General features: G+C 32.8%; 1 protein-coding gene across 1 annotated transcript; it reads right to left on the bottom strand.

Annotated features, from left to right (window-relative positions):
• Window positions 1–929: 929 nt before the first annotated feature.
• LOC112275580 (uncharacterized) lies at window positions 930–21,274 on the bottom strand. Its single transcript, XM_024506057.3, has 5 exons — window positions 20,911–21,274; window positions 2,493–2,662; window positions 1,943–2,078; window positions 1,404–1,505; window positions 930–1,111 (listed from the first exon to the last, which is right to left on the bottom strand). Exons 1-5 carry the CDS (start codon window positions 21,272–21,274, stop codon window positions 1,071–1,073), a joined length of 813 nt encoding a protein of 270 aa, XP_024361825.2. The 3' UTR covers window positions 930–1,070.
• Window positions 21,275–21,838: the final 564 nt, after the last annotated feature.

Genomic DNA, 21,838 nt, shown 5'->3' with positions numbered 1-21,838 from the left:
TCACTACCGTTTGTTTTTAAAATGATACGTCTAATTTAAAGATCTACATGTCAATTTAGGTTTGTAAAGGGTCGTGATCATCTGATTGATATATTTAAAAAAAGTTGCAGTCAACAATAGAGTACATTCGTGTAGAAAAAAACTGGGTTGTGTTCTATTGCTTTCAGTTATCTTGCCATTGTCATTGTCATTGGTAGTTGACCTTCAATTCAGATGTAAATGACAGGAAAATGTTCTGAAGAAAATATGTACCTGTTTGCAAACTTCAAGGGCACCTTCCCCCAGACTGCTCATTTAAATACTATTTTGTCGGTAAATAGGTAGCGAAACATTTACAACAATAAGTTACATAGTGATAATTACACAGTTCTGCATCATGTGTGACTCAGACTACTACGAGTCACTCGATTACTGAGATTCTTCCATCCTGTTATTTCAACTACTGCGCCATCCCCATCACAAATTTAACTTTGTATCTAATCGCAGGATCCACATGCATAATTAAAACTTTTCATGCACAACTGGTTACATAATTCAATGTCCACATACATAGGCGTTCCAATGACCTCGAATGACCTGGTACCACGCCGCTCCCAACATAACCTTGCCAAATCCAACTGCGATTGGAAAACCAATATATTCACAAGACTGCAGCTTGCCTTCGGGTGCAGGACCACAACAAATCTCATGCATTCACTCTAAAAATGTCCATCGCAAAGACTTGATAATGAAAAGCATACTCTGGCACGACATTGCCATTTCCTTCAAACCAGCCTCGGACTTTGATCGAATCAAATGTGGACTTGGATATATCACTGGGCCACAACTGATACCAATTTTCACCGCGCATACATGTAAGTAGGATATTTGAAACTAAAAGGTAAGTCTTTCCAAGACCGACTAAACAGAAGAGCAGACACATTCCACAGTTTCTCAAATAATGCGCTGCTGGATCAGCATTCATCTATTTAGTACATCCTTAAATGGGTGATAAAAGGACAACCCTTGTGCAAATCCAAGTACAAGAAAAGTGGGACATGTCATCTCCACTAAATAACTCCCTTTGCCATCTAGGATGATGCGGGCGCCTTCCTTGGAGCAGCTTGAGTTCCTGTTATATTCAGCAGGGTTAGGTTATTAAGAGTACACTTAACAAACAACTACACAATAGCAGTAAGTCACTATCTAAATTTGAAAGCAATCAAGTATTAGCTCATTTCGTTTCGCGAATCAAAAAATTTGATGATGCTGAAGGAAAAAACTACAAAACAAATTCTTCACATTGCATTCATGTTCACACATTATCCGTTCAGAAAGCGAAGAGAGTCTTTTCGAAATGCGGGATGTTGCAAAATTTCCTGTCAAAGTGAGAAGATAGAGAAAGGTAGTAAAAGCGGACGTACCCTCTCTGAAATTGTTAGAGAATCTGCGGGGAAGATGGCGAAGATGACGCATGCGTCCCGTTCCAGTGGTCTTCCTCCTAATAGCCTTCACGCTCCAGTTATCTGCAGCATTCTCTGAATTTGGTTACAAAGAAAAGGGACAGGCTTATTGTAGAACAGAGAGTGCTACAGAAAGATTCTGACGCGTCAAACCCAAAAATCCTGACGCGCTGAACATCAGAGTGAATGCCCTCTCACTTCAAATTTTAAACAGTTGATGGGAACATCCTGAGGGAAACGACGTAATATCAACCAGTTCTAAAAATCCATCTCAAGGTACTCAAACATGATATCCACAAGTAGTATCATAGAGTTAAAATCTAAGAGCCTCTTTTCTGTGGTACTTAACAGATTAAATCAATAAATTGGAGGAAATGAATGTCGTGCTCACTGAGAAACAAATTTGCTAATCCAGGTTCTGAATACGATTGATCACAACATTTTAAAATACAACAAGGAAATTCAAATGCAGGAAGTCCAACTCAAAACGGTTCACGTACAGCTCCGGACTCTGGCGGCAGGGTAGGCACATGCCGAACACCGGCTTTTCTGAATATGAAAACTCCGGCGCCCGCAACGCCGGCATAGCGTGTGTGATTTGTTCCGGCGCTTACCAAAACTCCCCGTTCCCTTCGTCTGCAGATACCCACTAACCGTCACATCATGCTTCTGACTCCCATTGACTCTCCAAAACAAAATACAAATCCAATCCACACCATTTCAACTGCTCCGCCTGCCATACAATCATTTCACATTCTCAAGCACACCCCACAACTCCCGTCCATATCACGCGACAACAAACCTACAAGTGCGATCTGAGATTCACATCTCACAGTTCCATAAACGCATGATCGCACCTCTCTCCACACAACAGAGACAAGCTGACCAAACTACAAGCCAGTCCGCCATACTCAATACAAGCATTCAATAATTAGGGTTTCGCACCACAATCGCAATACGCAATGAAACAACGCCCAGAACCTATCAATCGAAACTGCGCGAATCCGGCAGAGACATGAGAAACACATCAGAGGCAAATGAGGTGCATACCATGGCGTAAAGCGGCTGCGGAGATCGAGCGGAGAGCAACTTGGAGAAGAGAGCCTCAATTGTGGAGGCGTAGGGCTTATGTCCACCAGGGATGAGGTTGTTCCCAATGTTTGTTCCCAAAAAGTGTTCCCGTGTTCCCCATCTGAGCTTGTGGAAGCCTTGAACAAAGCCTTTGGAATTCAATATCACAAAATTTTAATTCTCATTGAAATTATTATAAATGAATTTATTATTTCCTTAAATTGATTTTATGGCAGATATAATGTAATAATTTTTATATTATGGCGTATTTATTTATGTATTTATGCATGTATATGCTTTTATGCGAAAATTTAATTTTGATAAGGTCATTATATTTTTATAAGTTAAACTTAAATATTGTGTATTTTACATTTGGTTCATGATAAACTCATGCTTCTTTAGTGCACTCAATAACAATGTTTATCATTCACTTTTTAATAACTACAATAAATCATGTTTCTATATTTATTTAATGAATGTATATGTTTTTATTTAAAAATATTACATTTTACTAAATATTAGATTAGAATTTACCCAGGTTTAGAAGGGCCAGTACTAAAATTTGAACCTTTCAGTATAAAATGAATGTGTTAAAAAATATAATTCAGAAGTTGGTGATAAATATTTGAATTTGGGTAGAATGAATTTTTATATTAAATCATATACTGAATGTAGTATACATTATAGTATACATGCAATGTTGAAGACTCAACATGAAAACCTATCCTATTTTTTTATGTTCATACTTCCATGGTTGGATGTAACAGCAAAAGAAAATGTTGAGATTAAAGTAAATGTTGCTTGAAAATGTTTGATTTTGTATCTGTTTACAGTACATCCCCAAAGCCACTATTACCATTGATCTTTCTATCTTGTTGATTTTCTATTGGTCACAAATTAAATTTATTATCATATAATCAATTATATCAAATTCTTGTTAATTCTAATCATTTCCTTTGATAACAATACATGTGATCTTTGAAAATATTTTACAGTGTGAATGTACATCCATCCATGTCTTTATACCATCCATGCATAATAAATTATACTCATACTATATTTTCAAAAAATCAAAGAATTCAACCAAAAAAAACATAAACAAAAAGAAATATTTTATAAATTAAATGAACAAGCATGAAATAAAATATATAACAACAACGAAATTTATGAAAATATCTATCACAGGTATGATATTAAATTTTTAAATGAAAAAAATACATATTAACTTTCAATATTGTATTTCTTTTAAACTATATATATATATATATGTATAATTGTGAGTTCTGCAAATGCATATCAATTAGTGAATTTTCTAATTTCTATTTTTTTAGTATTATTTTAATATGAAAGTATTAAGTTATAAAGGTATATTTCTTTGTTTAAATATTAATTAGGATTTTAAATTTTGTATAGATTACAAGAGTATTGTCAAGTATAAAATCTTAAAAACGGAGTTTTAATAATTGTCTCAATAATTGTCTCAGAGGCAATTATCCTAATTAGTCTAGTAATTTCTTTTAATTGTGAGTATTTTTGTTCAGTTTTTAAGACCAATGCCTTAAATGTTTTCCTACTCATATTTATTATTTTTTATAACCTCATAAATAATAGTTTGTAGGTAGAAGAAGCTTAAAAAAAAAGATATTATTTCTTGATTATTTGAGTAAAAAATAAATTTTTTAATGATATAATAAAATTTATATGAGAAATCACTAGAGTAGGATAAAATAGGATAAAATAGCTCTAATTTTAAGTTAATATCTCAAAAAGGTTAAAAGTCTTTTTGAAATATATTTATAATTTATTTATAATTTTTAGTACATATTTTTCAAGACTTTAGTAAAAATAATTTTACCACTTTCAAAGGCTATATGAAGAGAAAATCTCAAAACCAAAGACAAGATAACAATATTAAGATTATGTACATTTTAATTAACTCTATATGATTAAAAATTATCTTATCAAATATTTATTTATTTATTTAATAGAAATAATCCTCAATATTGATATTGAGATTTAAAACATCTCATTTGAGATTCCAAAGACCATTGCAATTACTATCAAATAACTTAATGGTTCTTTTATTTGGATATAGGACATTTTTAATGACTTAAAAAACATTTTAATTGTCTTTTGAAGAACAAAAATTAGAATTTGTAACAAATACTATTTAATGTTATTTGGATTTTATGTAATTATATAATAACATTAAATCTAATGGTTCACAATAAAAATGTTGGATTGTTATAAAAACTAAAAATTTACAATATTAAGTTGTTACTTTTTTTTTTCGATACAATTTTGAAAAAGACTAACTTTTTATTATATTTTAATAAAAATTTGATGTAAAAAAATTAACTACATATATATATATATATCAAAAAAATCATTGTTAATGGTTTGAAAATATTATATTATCTTAAACTAAAATAAACTAAAATAAAATAAAATTTTATATATTATAATATCAAGTATTTAAACTTTATTTTATGTTAATTTTTTAATACAAGTATCAACATACTTGTTTTGAGTTGATTTTTTGAAAAAACAATAACTATTAAGAAACTTTGAAGCAAGTAAGTCTTCATCTTTCAATTGAGACAACAATTTTTTAAAATTAAATCATAGATACAAAGATCTCTTAGTAGATTTTTTAATATGATTAATATACTGAAATAATAATAAAAAATAAAATTTATTTATATATATATATATATATATATATATTATAATATCTTCTAGTATTAACTACATATTTTTTTAATTATTGCAATGCACTTTACATTATAGTGGTCATACATCTATAGTCAATACAATATTGTTACAACAATATTTCTATAAGTATATTTTCTTTGTTATACTTCTACTATACCATAATAATAAGGATATGAATCATAAACAATTAAAACCTTAATAGAATTTTGTGTCACTCAAAAGAATAGATATTCACTCAAAAATAGTTTAGTATTAAAACTTGAATAATTATTACCAAAGAAAAAAAGACTAGATATTTTTAAAACAAAGCTTACAAAAAAGGTGTTGATACGAGTGAAGAAGGCTTCACTCTTACTTCTATATATACTATCTAACTAAGAGCTATGTGGCAATATTTTATGAGACTTCTAATATATGTTCAACTTACAAGACATGTGTTTGACTTGCAAGTTAAGTTTCTTACAGGTGCACCACATGGCCAATTTATTGGCCACGTTTCCAACTTGCTAATCAACTACAAATATATATAAAGTTAAATCCACATCTATAAAGCTTCTAAAAGGCTTCTCTACAAGATATTATTAAATCTACTTATATTTATTTTTTATCTAATACTTGCTATTTAAATAATTATGTATGTCCATGATATTATTTTCCATTTTAGGAACGAATTCCATATAGAGTAGTGATCACATCTTCATTTCTATATTTTTTATTTTTTTCTATGTTGTCAATGAAAAATATCAAAAAAATTATTACATATATAAGATTTCTTATTGGTTTCCATGTGCATTCACTAATATCATATCCATACCAATGTACAAGATATTCTAATATATTTCAACATTACCTTGAAACTAAAGTTTTTTCCACTTTAAATTCTTGATTATTATCTATTTCTTAAAGAAGAGGTGACATTTGTCTTCTTATTGGTATATTTATTGTCTTGTATGGCTCAAAGATAAATATGTGAAATACAAAATAGATCTTTATAGACTTTAATAAATATAATTGATATGTAATTAAATTGGTTTTTTTATAAATGTAAAATGGTCTAAGTTTGTAATAATCCAAATTTTCATAAGAGCAACTAAACTTAATATTACAATATAGTAAGCATATATTATTAATAATATAGAATTGAAGTTGTTCCTTGCATTAGGAATGTGCATTGATTTTGTATCATCCTTAAGTTTATTTAATTGTGCCTTCATTTTTGCATGTAGCTCTAATAAAGAATTTTCCAAATCTTTTGCCATAGGATTATTAAATTTTTAGTAATAAAAAATATCAAGTTATGGATAATAATAATAATTAGCAAAGAAAGGTATTTATTGAATAGAAGAATATATCATGTAATTATAAGCAAAATTTGCCAATAGAAAAAGAATTCTATAATCATTTTAATAGTTATTAATGGTACATCTTAAACACTATTCTAAAACTTAATTTTTTTTATTTTAATTATCTATTAGTTTGAAGATAAAAAACTAAAGATAATTTTATATTCATCTTCAATATTTTAAAAAGAATTATCTAAAACTTTGATACAAATTGAATTTTTCTATCAAATATAATATCTTTTAGTAATCCATGATACTAATAAATATTGTCAAGAAAAAATTTAGTTGTTTCTTCAATTGTGATAGTTTTTATAAATAATGTTAAATATAAAATCTTAGAAAAATAATCTACTATCACAAATATAAAATCATTTGAGCTTGAAATTAAAAGATCTTTGATAAAATCTATTGAAATAAAAAATTATTTTTATTTTTATATAGATAATGGACGAAAAAGTTTTTTAAGTCAATGACATGGATTTTTTTATCTTAAACAAACATCACATGATTTTACAAAGATTTAAACTACCTTCTATAATTAAAATCATCAAAAATCTCTAGATATTAAGTCCAAAGTATTGTTGTATCCCAAATGTTCTATAGCTAAAAAATTGTAATAAGATTGAATAACTTAGAATTGTATTTCATCTTCTATAAATATATATATATATATATATATATATATATATCAATCCCTTGAAATAGAATAGATTGTTTGTAAACTCAAATTTTGAAATACCATGAGATTTAGAGAAATTATTTTTAATATCATAAACAAGAAAATCTGAGGACATACTTGATTGAATTTGCTTAAAAAATATTGATTTTAAAGTTCAAAGATGAAATTCTTTTAGCTTTCAAAGAATTATTTTTTATTGATTAAAATATCTATTTTTTTGATAAAAATAATAATATGTAAAAATATTATTTTATAAATCTTAATATTTATTTTATCAACAAATAATCTTAAATTTATATCTTAATAAGGACATCTTTTTATGGACTTAGTAAAAATTTAGAATATGCGTTGATATGAAATAATTGAGATTCTTATAATTCATGTATATAATAATTGAACTTAAAATATCTATAAGATAATGGTATTATTCTTGAAATAAATCCAAAATTATAAAAAACATTATTGTGAATCTTATAATTAATATTGACTACAATTATTTTTGAAGAAAACGATATTAGATGAAATTTATTATTTACTCTTATTTTTAATAATATTTTTTTGAGGAATAGTTTGATATATCTATTTTCACAAAAAATGCATTCAAAAATTTGACACAATACAAGATTGGTGCAAATATAAAAGTTGACTTCACAACTTCAAATAAAACTTTAGCTTCTTTATTCTACTCAAATTTTTCTTTACAAGTCAAATGTTTAAGTGCAATTGCAATTCAAAAAAAAATCTTTATAAAGATTCAATAGTAATATAAAATTATTAAAAATAAATCTATATTTGTTATTATTCTTAAAAACTTTCAATCTACTATAATTTTAATTTTCTTAAGATCCATTATAAGGCTATCATTTGAATTATTATATCCTAAGAAATCAACTTGAGCCATCTATAATATATACTTTTCTATCTTTGTATCAATGACATAAATCTTGAAAAATTGAAAGATCAAGACATACTTGTATTACTCAAAAAGACTAGATAGTCACTCATAGATAATATGATATTAAACTAAAATGGTTATTGCTAAAGACAAAAAGACTAGAAAGTCTTCAAACAAGTCTAAGGACTAGAAAGACATTAACAAGAATGATGAAGGCTTCACTCTTGTCTTCATATATACTATCTAAATAAGAATTATGTGGTAATATTCTATAGGACCTCTAATATGTGTTGACTTTGCAAAATACATATCTTAACTTATAAGGTAAGTTTTCTAACTATGTACCATTTAATTAGCTTATTCTACAAGCTACCAATATGAAAGATATGTGCTTAATTTGTTGACCAAGTTTCTAATCTACTAATCAATTACAAATACGTGTAAAGTCAAAATCACATTAATAAAGCTTCTAAAAAGCTTTTCCAGAAGATATTATGAAATTAATCTACTTTTATATACATCTATCTAATCATATAGATAATTATAAGAATAAATGTATACATCTGTGATACTTGGTGTATTATTTTGCATCTCTAAGTTTTTAAATACATAAAAAATATAAAGTTTGTATTTTTTTATATTCATGGAATAGATTAAAATATTGCCTAAATAACACATAGCAAAACCATCTAAAAACTCTTACAAATGCCATTCATAAGATGTTAAAAAATAATTAGTGCATTTATAGGTCTAAAAGATATGACATTATATTTTAAATACTCATATTGTCACGGACCAAAAATACAAACAAGAAATCTAAACAAGAAGTTCAAGAAGAAATGACAAGAACTAGATTATCAGATGAGTACAAGAGCAACGCCAAGAGAATTGAGCTAGAGCTTCAAGAGATGTGTTGTCGAGACTGAAGAACTCTTCAGCCTCGACTCCTATATATACTACTGGCCTATGGTTCTAAAGAAGCGCATCAAGAAGCTTCCCAAGAACTATGAAGCTTCTCGAGCAACTACCTAAGAGCTAGGAAGCTTCTCAAGTAACTTCCTAGAATCTACTAGAATATTCTAAGAATCTTCTAGAGCCTTCTAAGGGAATCTTTAGGGAATCTCCAAAGAATCTTTAGGGAATCTTTAAAGAATATTCTAAGAGAATATTCAAGGAATCTTATGGAAGTTTCTAGAGACTTCTTTCTAGAAGGTTCTAGAAACTTGTCTCTAGAAAGGTCTAAAAACTATGTCCCTATCATCACCTCCTCCTTTAGCTTCGAGGTCTCCGAGAAGCAATGTTATCGTCAGTCAATACCAACGCAAGAAAATGAAGATCTGTCGCATAACCTCTGCTATGAACTCCAATTGTTGTTCACGAGGCAAGTGATTCAATGGTCCTTGAAGCCAACGGTAGTGGCCCACGCCTTCAACTTCTGACCAAGCATGAATCTCCGTGTCTTCATTGTGAAATTGTCCTGCAAACACTCTTTCTGGCTGACCATTGTAGGCAGGCTCGACCTCAAATACAATCACCAGCGATCTGTTGCTCGGAATCCTTCGACGTCGTCGTGGTGCAAGCGGTTCTTTATCTCGCGGTCGTCTTCGTGAGCTAGTTGCTTGAGATGACATGACAAGTATAATATCTTGGCTATCCATATTCAAAGGCTAAAACAATAAGAACAAACTTGGGCTACTAACAAAGTTCTACGCTATCTTGGAGAGAATGACTACATCAACTATGGATTTTAGTGGTGCTCTCTCCTCTTTTCTGTTTTCTGGATGAGCAAGCTTCAGTAAGAAGCTATCGTCGAACTGGCTTGGGTTTCTCAGGATATCGTCGATGAAACTCCAGTACCTTTTGCGGCGCATTTGCGAGATTTTCGGCCGGCTCCCATGTTCGTTCATTAATATCGTAACCGCTCCAATGCACAAAGTATTCTAATTTACCCCGTCTTTGCCGTGAATCCAAGACCTTTTCCACCTCGTATTCTTCGTGGTTCTCTATTTCTATGCTAGGTGGTGGACATTGTACTCTTCCAGGAAAAGACGATTCTCGATAAGGCTCCAACAAAGAAACATGAAAGACAGGATGTACCTTCATAGTAGCTGGTAACTCCAGACGATACGCTACAGGATTGATCTGCTTCTGGATAACAAATGGTCCCAATCTCCGATAGTCCAATTTGTCACATGGCCGCTTGATCTTAATATTTCGTCGAAGCAGCCAAACTTTGTCTCCAATCGTGAATTTAGGTGCCTGATTCCGAAATTTGTCCACGGATGCCTTGTAAGATTCTTGGGCAGTTTGCAATTGAAGCTTCAATATAGTTTGAAGCTGCGAAAGCTCCTTCACCAATCCTTCAGCTGCCGGATTGTTAATCGTTGACGAACTCCATAAGTCAAGCTTCAGATGGTATCCATAATTGGAAAAGAATGGCATTTGTTGAGTTGACGCATGAAGGGTGTTGTTATATGCGAACTCGACTAGCGATAGATATGCGACCCAATCATCTTGTTGATAGTTGATGGTGCAACGTAAATATTGCTCTAAAACTTGATTCACCCGTTCTGTTTGGCCGTCCGTTTGAGGATGAAATGCCGAAGAAAGCTTGATATCCACCTTCAATATTTCAAAAAGAGATTTCTAAAACTTTGACACAAACTGGGTTCCTCGATCCGATACGATATCATCTGGTAGACCATGATATCGATACACATTATCAAGAAACAGTCTTGTTGTGTCTTCGCTTGACGATGTCTTCTTGCAAGGGACAAAATGTGCCATCTTTGTAAGCCGGTCTACGACAACAAAAATGCTGTCAAATGAATTCGATAGTGGTAGATCCGTAATAAAGTCCATGGAAACCGAAGACCATGGTCGGCGTGGAATAGGCAATGGCTGTAGAAGTCCATAAGGCCGATGTCGAGGGTTTTTGGATCTTGAACAAATGTCACAAGATACAACAAAATCTTTCACATCCCTCCACATTTGAGGCCACCAGAAATCGCGAGAAATAAGTTCCAAGGTCTTATTGAATCCAAAATGTCCCGCAACTGGAAAGTCATGACGAGATTGAAGAACTCGGAGTTGTGTTGGCCCTTTTGGGATATACAACCGCTCTTCGAAATATACTAGATCTCCTTCCATCTTGAATTTATCATCACTAGCATGTTGCTTGATATCAAGGGCTAGAGAATCTTCAATAGTTACGGCGCGTACCTGGTCGAGGAAGTCAGCATCAATTGGTACAATAGCTGCGTTGAGCCGAAATTTCTCTAGCTTCAACAATGTCATGCACTGTTGATCAAATGCTACATCTCCAGCCTTTGGCGCGAGATATGATCTCCTTGATAATGCATCGGACAACCCTTGTTGCTTCCCAGGTCGATAAGTAATAACAAAGTCGAACCTGGATAGCGACATACTCCACCGAGCTTGACGCCGATTCAAAACCCGAGCCGACATAAAATACTCCAAATTCTTGTGATCCGTATATACGGTCACTGGATGTGCAGTTCCTTCGAGAAAGTGGCGCCACTCTTGGAAAGAATCTACTATAGCAAGGAGTTCCTTATCGTGGATCTCATAGTTGATCTCAGCAGCAGAGAATTTTCGAGAATAGAACGCAACTGGATGGAGCTTCTCATCTACGCCCATCTGTGAAAGTACAGCTCTCAAAGCAAAATCCGAAGCATCTGTCTCCAAATAAAAGGCCTTTGTAAAGTCCGGATGTACCAAGTTTGGAGCTGTAGTAAATACCATCTTCAAATCTTGAAATGCTTTTTCTGCGATAGGTCCCCATTCGAGCTTGTCCTTGCACGTTAACCGAGTGAGGGGGGCAGCAACTTGAGAATAATTCTTGATGAAGATCCGATAGTAGTTAGCAAATCCAAGAAAATATTGTACGTCCCTAACCGTCTTCGGAACTTCTCAAGACATGATTGCTTCCACCTTCTTTGGATCCATCTTCAAGCCTTCCGTAGTCGCGATGAATCCCAAAAACTCCATCTCAGTTTGGTGAAATAAGCACTTCTCCAATTTGGCATAGAGTCCTCGCTCCCGTAGTTTTTTGAGTACCAGACGAACGTGCTTCTCATGTTCTTCCTCGTTCTTAGAAAATATCAAAATACCATCTAGATAGATGACAACAAAATCGTCTAGATGCTCTTGAAAGATGTCATTCATCATGTGTTGAAAGACCGCTTGAGCATTAGTAAGACCAAATGGCATGACATTGTATTCAAAATGGCCATACCTTGTTCGGAACGCTGTCTTCCATTCATCTCCTTCCTTAATTCGCACAAGGTTGTAAGCTCCCCTTAGGTCAATCTTTGTAAAGATCCTTGCACGTCCAAGTTGTTCTAGAAGACCAGAGATCAAAGGCAGTGGGTAGCGATTCTTTTTTGTCACCTTGTTGAGACCTCGATAGTCCACGCACATCCGTAGTGAGCCATCCTTCTTCTTCACAAATAAGATTGGTGCCTTAGCTGGCGACTTCGAATGACGGATGAAGTTCTTGGCTAGATTCTCGTCAATGTACTTCCGCAACTCAGTCAACTCCGTCTGCGACAAATTGTAGATTGGTCCAAAAGGTGGTTGTGCTCCTTCTTGCAATTCAATGGCACAGTCATAGGGTCGATGCTCTGGCAGCATATCAGCATTCTTCTTTTCAAAGACATCTTTGAATTCTTCATACTGCTTTGGAATAACCAAAGTCGGAGTTGCATCTTCTCGAGTCGGAGTTGCGAAGATGACAAGAGGTATATTTTGCTTGGCTTCCTTCATGAAAGCCCTTGCACCTATAAACAAGGATTTGTTTCTAGACATTGTCTTGGCAGATTCCACCTTCAAGGAGTTTGTTGGAAATGTCACTTTCCGCAACTTCCAATCTATCAATGGATTATATCTATCAAGCCAAGATAGTCCCAAAATGATAGGACATGAAGGGGTCTTGATAACATTAAACACAATATTGCTCTCATGGTTTTCAAGACATACCTTCAATGGTTTAGTTTCATGGATAACATTGCCCGAAGACAATGGTCGTCCGTCTATGACTTCTACATGGACATGCTTAAGTTTCTTTACAAGAGAAATATTGTGAAGCTTGGCAAACTCTTCATCTATAAAGCAAGCGGATGCACCCGAGTCTAATAAAGCATCGACTTGTAGTTCTTGAATACTCAGATGTAAAGGTACTATAAAACAATCTGAAGGTTGAGCTGAGAGAAAGGGACCTTGATTAATTTTGGATGTTGAGATGTCTAGCCGCACGGTCCCTATTGTGGCTGGGCGTCCTTGTTTTTCTGCATGCTTGTACTCCTGAGTCTTGTTGTTTGAGGCTTTTGTTTCTTCCGACAATCTACAGCTTTATGGCCATCTTCTCCGCAATATAAACACAAGTTTTGTTCAAACCGTTGCTTCCTTTCCTCAGCTGTGAGGGGTTTGAAACGTACCGCATCAATTTGCATGGGTTCAGGATCTGTGGAGTGATTCTCTGGACCTTTTGAAAATGTAGCAAATGCTCCATCATTTCTCCAGCTTGATCGTCTTTCTTGTCGTAATTCAAAGAGGCGGGTGTCACAAATAATTGCCTGAGATATAAGTTCTTCTAAAGTATCCGCCTTAGGCATGGTGATCAATAAGTTCTTGACATCATCTCTCAGTCCATATCAAAATCGTGTCATGAACGCCTTATCATTCCAATCAAGATCACATGTAAGCTGTTGCAATTCTGCAGCATAGATTGCAGCAGAACGTGATCCTTGTCGCAGATTTTGTATCTTTCTCGATCGCTATCTCCAAACGCAGCAGTAAGTCTCTCTATGAAAGCCTCTAGGTCGTACAATATTGGAGAATCCTTCTCCAATAGTGGAGCAAACCAAGAGCGAGCATTTCCTGATAGAAGAGTACCTATGAAAGCAACCTGGATAAATCCATTCGGATAACGAGAAGGGTATAGGGGTAGGTAAAGCCGTACTTGTTGCACAAAACCTCGGAAGTTGGCTCTTGTTCCGTCAAACTTGTCTGGCATACTCGCTTTTGGTTCTTTTGTACTAATCTTTGAAGTATCCATAGGGGTCGTATGTGACACATGTCTTGCTTCTCTCAGTCGAATAATCTCTTGTTGTAGGCTATAAATTTCGCGTCTAGCTTCTTCGATCACTAGATCAATTTGAGGTTCTTTACTTGGATTGCGAAGAAATGCAATCTCCTTTCGTACACTATTCATAAGAGCTTGAAGATCTGCAAGAGTTGCCACTCTATTGTCTACTTGTGGAGATGCACTGTCTATGACCTGGTCTACTTCCATATTTAGAGAATAGATGGATTAAAATTTTGAGAGAAGAAGAAATTTCTAAGTCTCTTGGAGAAAATTGTAGCACTACCTATCACTAAAACCTACTCGGAAAAAAGAAAAAAAACACTAAATGATTTCAGTTTTAGAGGAGGGTAATCCGCAACCTCTAAAAATGCCTCAATGCTTTCGAGAAGAGGGGTAATCCGCACTCTATCAAGAAAACAAAGCTCTGAAATCGATGTTAACAGTCTTTTTTACTAGCTATGCTAAACAAAAAGAAGGAATTAATATCAGTCCAAGAGAGGGTAATCCGCAACCCTTAGAACGCTCAAGTATCTCGAAAGAAAGGGGTAGTCCACTCTCTGCCTCAAAGAACTAAGCTCTGATATTGTGATTGAGAAAATATCAGTTTAGAAGAAGGTAATCCGCAACCCCTAAAGCGCTAGAATACCTTCAAGAAGAGGGGTAATCCGCTCTCAAACAAGAAGGATTCAGCTCTGATATTAAGATAAAGGTAGTCTCGACAAACTGTCACGGACCAAAAATACAAACAAGAAATCTAAACAAGAAGTTCAAGAAGAAATGACAAGAACTAGATTATCAGATGAGTACAAGAGCAACGCCAAGAGAATTGAGCTAGAGCTTCAAGAGATGTGTTGTCGAGACTGAAGAACTCTTCAGCCTCGACTCCTATATATACTACTGGCCTATGGTTCTAAAGAAGCGCATCAAGAAGCTTCCCAAGAACTATGAAGCTTCTCGAGCAACTACCTAAGAGCTAGGAAGCTTCTCAAGTAACTTCCTAGAATCTACTAGAATATTCTAAGAATCTTCTAGAGCCTTCTAAGGGAATCTTTAGGGAATCTTTAGGGAATCTTAAAAGAATCTTTAGAGAATCTTTGAAGAATATTCTAAGAGAATATTTAAGGAATCTTTTGGAAGTTTCTAGAGACTTCTTTCTAGAAGGTTCTAGAAACTTGTCTCTAGAAAGGTCTAAGGACTATGTTCCTAACATATGGTATCAAAAAAAAAAATAAAATCTAATGAGGTTTAATTATGATGGGTTTGAAAATTTTTTCTAAATTCACCAAATTTAAGTGGCAAAGTGATTCTTCTAATTTATAGAAGCTTTTCAAATACAATGGAGGCATCAAATGCATCATGTGGAGTGAAGAAAATAAGATCAACACTCTTTCCTTTAAAGTACAAGTACAGAAATGAAATTCTCATTTTTTGAAGAATTTTACAAATATTACTTAAATCCTTGTAAGTAAAAAAAACCTTCATAAAAGTTACAAAGGAGCATAGATTGATGCATGTGAGTAGTCAATTTTAGCATAAAAGGTGTTTTAAACACAATGGTTAAGTTAAATTTATCATTTTTTTTTTTTTTTTTTTTTTTTTTTTTTCCTACTTACAAGAGCCATTAGCCTTCGCCACGAAATTAGCTCTTGGATGAAGGAAGGCCGTAGATATACATTAGGAATCTTAGAGGTCAAGGATGGGGATGTAGCCACCCTTCTACAAGCCACCACTCAATTTTATAAGAGTGGTTTGGTTTCCCAAGCCTCTCTCTTTCTTTCTTTTGATGAAGGCAAAGCCATGCCAAAGTGTGGTTTCAATCCTAACCCTAATCTTATTTTTTTGCTTCTTTCTTGATCTTAGATCTCATTTTGAACTTTAGGAATATATGAGCATTGGTTTTTTTGTCATAGATGGTGCTCGTTGTGGTTTAAAAGGTGCTCCTCTGCAATTAGTAGTCATGAACTATTTCCATAATCAAAAAAGTTTGAGGGGTCCCGGATTTTCTTCAACCTGTGGTTTTTTATGATTTGTAAGTGAATATTTTTCATCACATAGCCCTTCTTATTAGCTTTCCAATGAGCTAAGGCTTACTCAATTTGGAGTTGAACCGAATTTTTGGTGAATTTTTGAAGGCAAAGGAGGTGGCTGCCTTGGCAGTTTCAACATCCAACTTTGAAAAGACATTTCTCAATGCCACTTAATGGGATCATTTTGAAATTTTTGAAATACAAACACCTTTAAGCTGAGCTTCCATTGGAATATATTTCATTTAATTTGAAGTAATTTTTAATTTTTAAAGAATTTTTGAGTGAAGGAGGTCGGCTGTAGTAGCAAGTCCAATGATCCAATTCTGAAGAAGCATTCCTTACAGCTCAAGTACTAGATTGGCACGAAACTTGCAGAGCAAGTGTGTGTTGAAGTTAAATTTTCAAGAAAATAAAAATATCTAGATTTGAAGCTAATTTGGATTTTTAGCAAATTTTGGAGTAAAAGGGGGGGTGCTTCCCTCAATCTTTAGGCATTGTCAAGGTACTTTTGCTTGTACCTCTCTTTATTTTTTATTTTATTTTATTTTATTTTAAAAATAACTTGTAACTTCTAAATTTCTTTTTTGGTATTAATTTTTAATCTCTGCTCTTTTTCTTTTTTTTTTTTAACCTATACTTTCTTTTTACTTTTTATTTTACTTTTTACTATTTAAATGTTACTTTTAATTTTAAACTTTTAATTTTTAATCCAACTTTTAAAAAAATTAAAATTACTATAGATATAAGATAATAACTTAATTCATTACTTTTACCATAAATTAATTAAGAATTAAAAATTTATATATTTTTTAAAAATAATAAAATAATAAAATATTTTATCAAATAATAGAAAAAACCTAAGAATAATAATAGAAACGACCTTAGAATAATAAAAATAAAAAATAATAGAATTGACCTAAGAATAATGATAATAACAATAAAATAAAATAAAATATTTAACCAAATTTTCTAATTAGAAGTAGAAGAAAGAATTGTTTTGCATGAAATTAAGAAGTGAATTATCATTGTGAATGTGAGTAATATTAGAGGATTTGATTAATAACTTGGTGTTTTAAGAAGGAAAAGTAATAAAGGGATTAGAATTTAAGTAATAGCTTTATTTTTAAATACACATAATTAATTCACTTATTATGAGTTTGAATAAACTTCCAATTAGTGGAGGTTTATTTTAGTTCACAACCATCTTCAAAGAAAATAAAGATCAAAATATATAGCAAATATAGTTTGCCACTTCTTGGATTTTATCAACACATAATGACTCCAGTCGTATTATATGTCATCTTGTTTGAGAATGCACTAGGAATCTGGCTGTGGAAGGTGGAATTATATTTTATAAGTATAGAAGAATCCTAAAATGTTTCACTCTTATTAAAAAAGATGAAATTTGGATTTTAGTTCAAAAGTGCTTAAATTCAATACAAAGTGCTCCAAAATGCTCTTCTTAATAATCTCAATCATACATAAAATCTAATTGCTTTATTACTTTTATAATTAGGTAATTTTGAATTTTCTTTGGAAACCTTAATTCTAATCAACAAGATTTAGCAAATTGTAGCTCACAATTTAATCATCCATTTGGAGCAAAATTTTTCACACAAATGAAACTATAAGTCTTTTATAAGCTCAAAAAGAATTTATTCCAATCCAACTTACAAATCGTGAGAAAACACCTTAAAACCACACTAATGTTACTTAGCTGCCAACTTGAAAGTTGATGCAAATATTCTAGCAATGATTATTCTTTTTTAATTATTAACTTTAATTCAAAATTGGTGTATATCTTGATCTTTAAGTCTTCTAATACCATGCTAAATTTGACCTTGATCCAACTAGTAGAACTTTAGATATCATAGAAATCCTAACCAACCTCAAATTGCCAACTTCCAATACCTTCTTGTACCAAAACCTAGATATCTTCTAATTGCATCATTAGATTTTTACAAATTTTTACATATACTTAGTACATTCAATTAACCAAGTACTACCAAATTTTGAATTGTAGATGTAACACCAATATTATAAACTAGCCAAGAGTGCTAGCTTCAATTGTATTGTATAAATCTTAAGTTGTCAATACAAAACCTAACTTTGAACAATAATTGCCAAATCCAAAGCCTACAAAAACAAGCCTTTTATCTTTGGAAGAAGCTCTAAGCTAGCTCTTGAATCCTAACCTCTAATCTTCAAATGAAAATCTATTTTGTCCTAGGTCGTCATTTTAGTGGCTAGAGGTCAGATTTCAATCTTGTCTCACAAACAGTCGACTCCCTAGGTATTAGTCTAATCTATCCTAGGGACTTTTTAGCCCAATCCTACCTTCAACTTATCCTATTATCAACCTTGCTAATTATTTATCTCTTCTAACTTGATTTTATCAATTTATGGTCTTTTTAAGGCAATAAAAGAGTCTCTATAACCTAAAAGGTAAAATTATTAATCAACCTTTAATCTACTAACTATTAAGACAAGAAAATAAACTAAGAGGCTTTTATAAAAACCATGTTTAAATATCTTGAATTATTATTGAACTAAGATAATTAGATATTAATTAGAAATTTATTTTTTATTATATTTTTATCATATAGTCATATTACATCATGACATTGCTTTTTGTGAAACTTGTCTCTAGAAGGGGAGGTAATATCATGGATATACATATGTATTCTAGTAAATACCTATATGATTAGATAGAAGTAGGTAAAAGTAGATAAAAATAGATTAATTTCATAATACCTTCTAGAGAAGCACCCTATAAGCTTTTTAGACATTGCTTTGACTTTACATGTATTTGTAGTTGATTAATAGGTTAAAAATTTGATCGACAAGTTAACAATATGTTGATAGCTTGTAGAACAAGCTAACTATGTGGCATACATATAAAAAAATTGTCTTAAGAGTTAAGCCATGTATTTTACAAAGTCAACACATTTTGGAAGTCCTATAAGGCATTGCCACATAGTTCCTAGTTAAGAATATATATGGAGGCAAAAGTGAAGCCTTCTTCATTCTTGTCAATGCCTTTTTAGTCCTTAGTCTTGTTTCAAGACTTTCTAGTTTTCTTGTTTTTGGCAATAACCATTCTAATTAAATATTATATCATCTTTGAGTAAATTTTTAGTTCTTTTCAGTGACATAAGAGTGTATTGAGGATTTCTTTCTTTAAGTTTCATGTCCTAAACAAGATTACTATAAATGATTTTTAGTGCATTTTATTACCTAAATTCTTCATCTTTGGCAAGTTATTATTATTATTATTATTATTATTATTTCTGAAATTATAATATATTTGTATAATATTTTGTAACTTGATTGTGAAAGAAATTCTACCATTTTAATCTAAAATATTTTAAACTGTTTGTTTGAATTTAAAATTTTCAAAGAGTCTTATATTGAATATATCTAGTCTAAAATTTAGTGCTGGAATAGAATCTTAAAGTATTAATTCATAAAAATTTTAAATGATTCTAAATCTAATATTTATATATTTTTTCGTTTAAGAGAAAAGAATAGAAAAACCAAAATTTATAAATATAAGATTTAAATTATTTAAAATTCATATTAATTTTGATTCTTAGTACTATAAAATGAATGCTTAAAAGAATTATATTTGTACTTATATATTGATATTTAAAATTAAAAATCACATATAATAGTTTTTAAAGATGCATAATCAAAATATATTATTTATATAGGTAAATGTGGCTAAACTACGCATTACAACTTTTAATGTTAGTTGAGAGATTTGGCATAGAAAGTTGAAATGTACAAGTAGGAGTGTTAGATGAATACATTAATTTGACTTCCTACATTGAAGTGTAAATCATAACTCTCTTTATATAGATTAATGTTCAATATAAATTAACAATTCTTTCACAAAGCAAGCTAGATAGTGTGTGCATAGAGAATAGTCACAAGTTGTCAATTGTGTCAAAGACATTATTTTAAAGTGGATCAGTGCTATTGCACAATAAACAGTAAACACATTCTGTGTTACTTACTGCCATTTAATCGATGCTTGCGCGTAATAACTTCAATAATTTGTCATTTTTTTTTTCTGAGTGGAGGTTAATTTACAGAGTCTATTTGAGTAGATGCAGCATCCGCGATGGCAGAGAGGATGCCCGGACCTTGTGAGGAAGCTACAAGTAATTCCCATTTCAGGAAAGGCAATGGACATTCATGTTCACAGCTGCAAATTGCTCACATTCTGCCCTCTGAAAATTTTCTACGTTGGTGCGCACGGTGACGGGGTTTTCAGGTATTGATCACTGGCTGTAGCAATTCCAGCTTGTTCACATGACGTTATAGAGCAATTGTAGAATCTAGCTTTTGAAAAGTGCATCCGGGAAGAACGTCCAAACAGAATTCATTATTCATATTAAGAGAGTGAAATGTGGCCTTGCATGAAATACTGTTCTAGATGTAACCATCGCACATCTACAATGGTAATAATTTCAAGGCTACACAAAACGGTGCAAATCTTGTGGATTACGGTATAACAAAAGTAGCTGCAGAAATATCGATGCTACTCGCAAGGTATTCAAACTTAGGACAGGCCTCTGCGGCACTTGGGTTTCGAAACATAGTTGAAAGTTAGTTGTCCCTTACTTACATCGTTAATCGACGGATAAAAGTAGGGCACGCTTCCGCAAACCCTGCAGCCATGTTCCGGAATGAAGTGTGCGAGACCCCTGGTGTTGTATCCCCACGCACCGCCCGTGTTCTGCAGGAAGGCGCAAAAACCGTCATAGCAAGCGATGTGCTGTCCGTTTTGGTACCAGCGGTTGGGGTCGATATTGTTGATGTACGATACCAGGATGCTGGCTTCGTTTCCGCGGCCTTCAGAGCAAATAAAGCTGCCTCGGCAATTGATGCCCAGCTCACTTGCGGTGCTTGCGCTCATAACCAAGGCCGCCGCCAAGAAGATCACGAGGGCAGCGTTGAAGCGATCCATCTTCGCAGATCGATCCATGACCGAATTTGATATTTCCTTACGAGAGGAAGCCCCAGATCTGCTTCAGGTCACAATCACTCCCCACCAAGAAGCTAAAATCTGACTAACTGGAACTTACAATGTTTGCAGTTGCAAAAGAACTCTCTGAAGATCTCACGGGCAGAGAACTGGAATGGGAGATCTGCAATGGAAATGAAGTACGTTTACTCTCAACTTGGACGTTTAAATAGCTGACAGGTCGAGTACAGTCAACAAAGCCCTTGTCGAAATGAAACTACAATACTGTAGTTGTAGTCGTCATGCCTAAGCGATCAGTAGACGATAACTGCAGCTATCGCTGCTACATGGAAATCGGTGGTCAAATCTATATCAGTCATGTCCCCATAGGTAAGCGTCCGTAGCGAGCTTCACGATTTCGGACATACAATACGGGTCTCCTTGAACTAGTGCGACGATTTCTGCGATCCCTTCCACGTTGCCTATCCTCGTCCCTGCCTGGACTCGCTCCCGAGCCTGCTGTTCCGATCATGCCATCACAACCCGACGGGATTCCCTTCCCTCCAATCCTGATGCTCCCGCCCC

The sequence above is a fragment of the Physcomitrium patens genome, chromosome 23 (assembly GCF_059467195.1).
Source record: "Physcomitrium patens ecotype Gransden chromosome 23, ASM5946719v1, whole genome shotgun sequence".
Taxonomy (NCBI): Eukaryota; Viridiplantae; Streptophyta; class Bryopsida; order Funariales; family Funariaceae; genus Physcomitrium; species Physcomitrium patens.
Note: the sequence above shows the minus strand (reverse complement) of the source record. Positions and strands in the feature narration are given on the sequence as shown.